The 4,680-nt window shown below is 40.8% G+C and overlaps 1 protein-coding gene across 1 annotated transcript; it reads right to left on the bottom strand.

Annotated features, from left to right (window-relative positions):
- Positions 1 to 3,253: 3,253 nt before the first annotated feature.
- Positions 3,254 to 4,288, bottom strand: LOC138888380 (uncharacterized). The gene is made up of 2 exons (XM_070170235.1): positions 3,620 to 4,288; positions 3,254 to 3,511 (listed from the first exon to the last, which is right to left on the bottom strand). The coding sequence occupies exons 1-2, from the start codon at positions 4,286 to 4,288 to the stop codon at positions 3,254 to 3,256; spliced, it is 927 nt and encodes a 308-aa protein (XP_070026336.1).
- Positions 4,289 to 4,680: the final 392 nt, after the last annotated feature.

Below are 4,680 nucleotides of genomic sequence, written 5' to 3'. Positions count from 1 at the left end.
GGGATTTAATTTAGGAAATAAAATCTGGGTCGTTGATCTCATTTGATCAACGGCTCAAATTAAATCGGAGCTGGATCGGGTAATTGAATTGGCTACGGGTCGGGTTCCAATCGAAATGGGGCTGGAAATTGGGGAGTTTGGATTGGGTAAATTGGGGGTTGAAATTGAAATCCGAATGGGCTATAATTGTAATGAAATGAGGCTAAAATGTTAAATAGCCAATTTTTCCTTTTTATTTTATAAAAATAGTAAAAAATAATTTTGAAAGCAAATTAAAAGCACTGGATCCGTTAATAGTATATAAATATCAATTTAAAAATATTGGAACCAATTTCATAATTATAAAATGCTATTAAATCCTAAAGTAGGCTAAAAACTGCAATTATATGCAATTTAGCCTTTAAAATACCAAATAAATTTGTAAAAAATATACAAATATCACCTTAATTATATTTTGGTGTAAATATGAAAAATAAATAAATTATTCACCAAAATGATAATTTTGGGAATAATTATTGGATTTTGCACTGCTAAAATAGACAATAAATTGGTTTTGAAAGTCTTTAGAAATTTGGGGAAAATACCAAAAGACTTGGGCATGCTTATGTATGTACATATATGTTATTTTGAAAGTATTTTGACTGTAAAAAATACTTAGGGAAAAATTGGGTATCAACATCCGGGACATACCTTCGGATCACACTGTCAGTCCAAATCTTGAACAAGTAGGGCTCATCCCAATAGAAGTCCAAACTATCCCGTTTAAGTTTTTTTCTTTGGTTAGAAGAGAACTCACACGAGATTATACCAGTCACAAGGAAATTAGCAACGTCTGCAAACCATGGCATAGCATTCATCGACATAGAAAGGAGTTGCCCATCGGGAAATGAATTATTAATCTCTAGGCCATCACGATGCCTCCCCTCCTCCTCTAAGCTGGACAAGTGGTCCGCCACTTGGTTTTCACAACCTTTCCGGTCCACAATCTCCAAATCAAACTCTTGAAGTAACAAGACCCATCGCATCCGCCTAGCTTTGGAATCCTTCTTCGTCATCAAGTACCGGAGTGCGACATGATCGGTATGAACTATAACCTTGGCACCCATGAGATACGACCGAAATTTCTCCATTGCGAACACAATAGACAAAAGCTCTTTTTCAGTTACCGTGTAGTTCACTTGAGCATCACTCATTCTCTTGCTCGCATAATACACCGGATTAAGCATTTTATTCACTCTTTGATCCAAAACTGCCCCAGCCGCAATATCACTCGCGTCATATATGAGCTCAAAAGGTAAGCTCCAATTGGGTACGGTAATAATAGGAGTGGTGGTCAACTTGTGCTTGAGAAGTTCAAAAGCTTGCATATATCCCTCATTGAACACGAACTTGGCATCTTTTTCTAATAACTTGCACAAGGGATTCACTACCTTCGAAAAGTCCTTGATAAATCTCTGATAGAGCCCCGCATGCCCAAGAAAACTTCTAACTCCCTTTACAGAAGTAGGGGGAGGGAGCCTTGAAATCACTTCAATTTTATCTTTGTCCGCCTCTATACCATGCTTTGAGATTTTATGGTCAAGGACTAAGCCCTCCTCAACCATGAAGTGGCATTTCCCCCAATTAAGCACAAGATTGGTTTCTTCACAACGGGCCAACACTCTATCAAGATTTTTCAAACATTCATCAAACGAGTCACCCACAACACTAAAATCATCCATGAACACCTCTAAAATGTCCTCCACCATGTCGGTAAATATGACCATCATACACCGTTGGAATGTAGCTGGTGCATTACACAATCCATATGGCATCCTATAAAAGGCAAAGGTACCATATGGGCAAGTGAAGGTAGTCTTCTCCTGATCTTTCGGAGCAATCAAAATTTGGTTGAACCCAGAATACCCATCCAAGAAACAGTAGAAGGCACACCCAACAATTCTGTCTGGCATCTGATCAAGAAAAGGCAATGGAAAGTGATCATTACGGGTCACTTTGTTCAATTTGCGGTAATCCATGCACACCCTCCATCCGGTGACAGTCTTGGTAGGAATCAACTCATTTTGCGCATTGGTCACCATAGTCATACCACACTTCTTCGGCACACATTGCACCGACGAAGTCCAAGAGCTATCAGAGATGGAGTACACAACCCCAGCAGCCAACCACTTGATCACCTCCTTTTTCATCACTTCTTGCATTGCCTCATTCAACCTCCTTTGATGTTCCAAGGAGGGCTTTGCATCATCTTCAAGAATAATATTGTGCATACAAAAGGTGGGGCTTATCCCCCGAATATCAGCTAAGGTCCATCCAATTGCCTTCTTCCAATTTTGTAGCACCGCCAATGTGGTATCTACCTGTATGTTAGTAAGACAAGAGGAAAGAATAACTGGCAAAGTTGAACTAGGGCCTAAGAATTCATACCTGAGGTGTGGAGGAAACAACTTCAACTCCAACACCAGAGGTTCCTCGATTGAGGGCTTTGTTGGTGGAGTCTTCCTATTCTCAAGATCCAAAGAGAGTTTTCGAGGCTCATAAGAGTAAGAGCCCATTCCATGTAGAGCATTGACACACTCCACCGGGCCTTCATCCTTATTTACATCAAGATTCAATAATACCGCCTCTAGAGGGTCCTCCACATTGATCATTGTACTAGTATCATCAATTATCACTGCCGTGACAAGATCCACAAAAGAGCACACTTCAGAACTATTGGGATGCTTCATTAACTTGCACACATGCAAGACCACTTTCTCATCACCCACCCGGAAGGTGAGTTCCCCTGCTTTCACATCAACTAGGGCCTTTCCAGTTGCAAGGAAAGGTCTTCCCAATATGATCGGAACCTCATAATCTACCTCATAATCCAAGATCGCAAAATTAGCTGGCAAGATAAATTTGTCCACCCGGATAAGAACATCATCAATTATACCCAATGGTCTCTTCATTGTTTTATCCGTCATTTACAATCTCATGGAAGTCGGCCTCAGTTGCCCAATACCCAAAGTCTTGAAAACTGAGTAGGGCATCAAGTTGATACTTGCCCAAAATCTCATAGAGCTTTTGCAAAGTCTACACTCCCAATAGTGCAAGGAATGGTGAAAGCACCAGGATCTTCTAGCTTTGGAGCCATTGAGTGCACTATTTCACTAATTTGGTGGGTCATCTTGATAGTTTCTCAATCGATGGATCTTTTCTTCGTCACCAAGTCTTTCATGAATTTAGCGTACCCCGACATTTGTTCTAGATCTTACACCAACGACACATTAATTGATAATCTCTTCATCATGTCAATAAATTTCTTAAACCGGTTCTCATTTTTCTGCTTCGCAAGCCTTTGAGGATAAGGTGGAGGTGTCCTTGGCAAAGGGGCCTTGGCTTTAGGCACAATCCTTTTCGGCATGTCTATTACGTGTTCCCTAGATAGGTTCATGTCATTCTGAGTTTCCACCTCGGCATCTTGGATATCAATCCTCACTTCCTCATTCACGTTCTCATCAATCACATTCTCAACCACCAAAGGGATCTCATCCTCTTGCAACTCAACTTTATCATTCAAAATTTCTTTTTGTTTGGAGTCATTCACATCACCGCCTTGTATACTTCTTGTAATTACCGCCATTACATGCCTAGAATTGTTCCCACCCTTCGGGTTGACTACCGTATCACTAGGTAGAGCCCCTTTAGGGCGAGTATTCAAGGATTGTGAGATTTGGCCTAATTGAACCTCTAAGTTTTTGATTGAAGTATTGTGGGAAGCCAACTGGGCATTAGAGTCAGCATTATTTTTTATCATCTCTTCAAACATCATTTCAATTTTCCCTATTTCATTTTTGGAAGAACTAGGACCTTGGTATGGAAATAAGGGTGGATTGTTCGATTGTTGATACATTGGGGGCCTTGGAAAGCCTTGCCCCCGATTTCCTTGGTTGCTATTGTTCCAACCGCCCTGATTGTTGTTTCTACCCCAATTGTTGTTATTGCCATTCCAATTACCCTGATTATTCTTTTGATTGCCCCAATTTGCGCTTTGGTTGTTGTTTCCCCAATTACTATTCCCTTGTTGTTGTTGATTTCCCCAACTGCCTTGGGGCCTCCATTGTTGTTGGTTGGAAGAATTGCCTCTTTGGCCTTGATAATTGTTCACGTATTGCACTTCTTCATTCTGCTCATCATACCTATCACCTTGGAACCCACCACTATTTTGGCCATATTGATCTGAATTCCCTTGGTTTTGTTGGCCTCTTTGTCTTCTTTTGTTCACTAGCATGTTGACACCCTCCATAGAATTTACTTGTCGTGGAGCTTGAACTTGATGTAATTATGACTTTGCTAGCTGGTTCATTATTGTTGTCGGTTCTACTATTGTCTGCCCATGATTATGGAGCTCTTTGTGCAAGTGAATGACCATGGGGTTACCCTGTGGCACATTGGCTCTACTTTGCCAAGCGGAGGACGCGTAAGCCATCTCATCCAATATTCCATTAGCCTCATCAAATGGTGTGTTCATAAAATTACCCCCGGTGAGTTGGTTCACTATACACTGATTTGTTGTGTTAATTCCCCGATAGAATGTTTGTTGTATCATTGCCTCAGTCATAGCATTATTCGGATATTCCTTTACCATGGTCCGGTATCTCTCCCATATCTCATGCAGTGGTTCGTTGGGCTCCTACT

The sequence above is a fragment of the Nicotiana sylvestris genome, chromosome 3, assembly GCF_000393655.2.
Source record: "Nicotiana sylvestris chromosome 3, ASM39365v2, whole genome shotgun sequence".
Taxonomy (NCBI): domain Eukaryota; kingdom Viridiplantae; phylum Streptophyta; class Magnoliopsida; order Solanales; family Solanaceae; genus Nicotiana; species Nicotiana sylvestris.
This window is presented reverse-complemented; position numbering and strand designations above follow the sequence as displayed.

Coding starts and splice junctions, on each gene's coding strand:
- LOC138888380 (XM_070170235.1), bottom strand. CDS start 4,288: ATGGAGGGTGTCAACATGCTAGTGAACAAAAGAAGACAAAGAGGCCAA. Junction 3,512..3,619: donor ATTCTAGGCATGTAATGGCG/GTAATTACAAGA, acceptor TTGGTGGTTGAG/AATGTGATTGATGAGAACGT.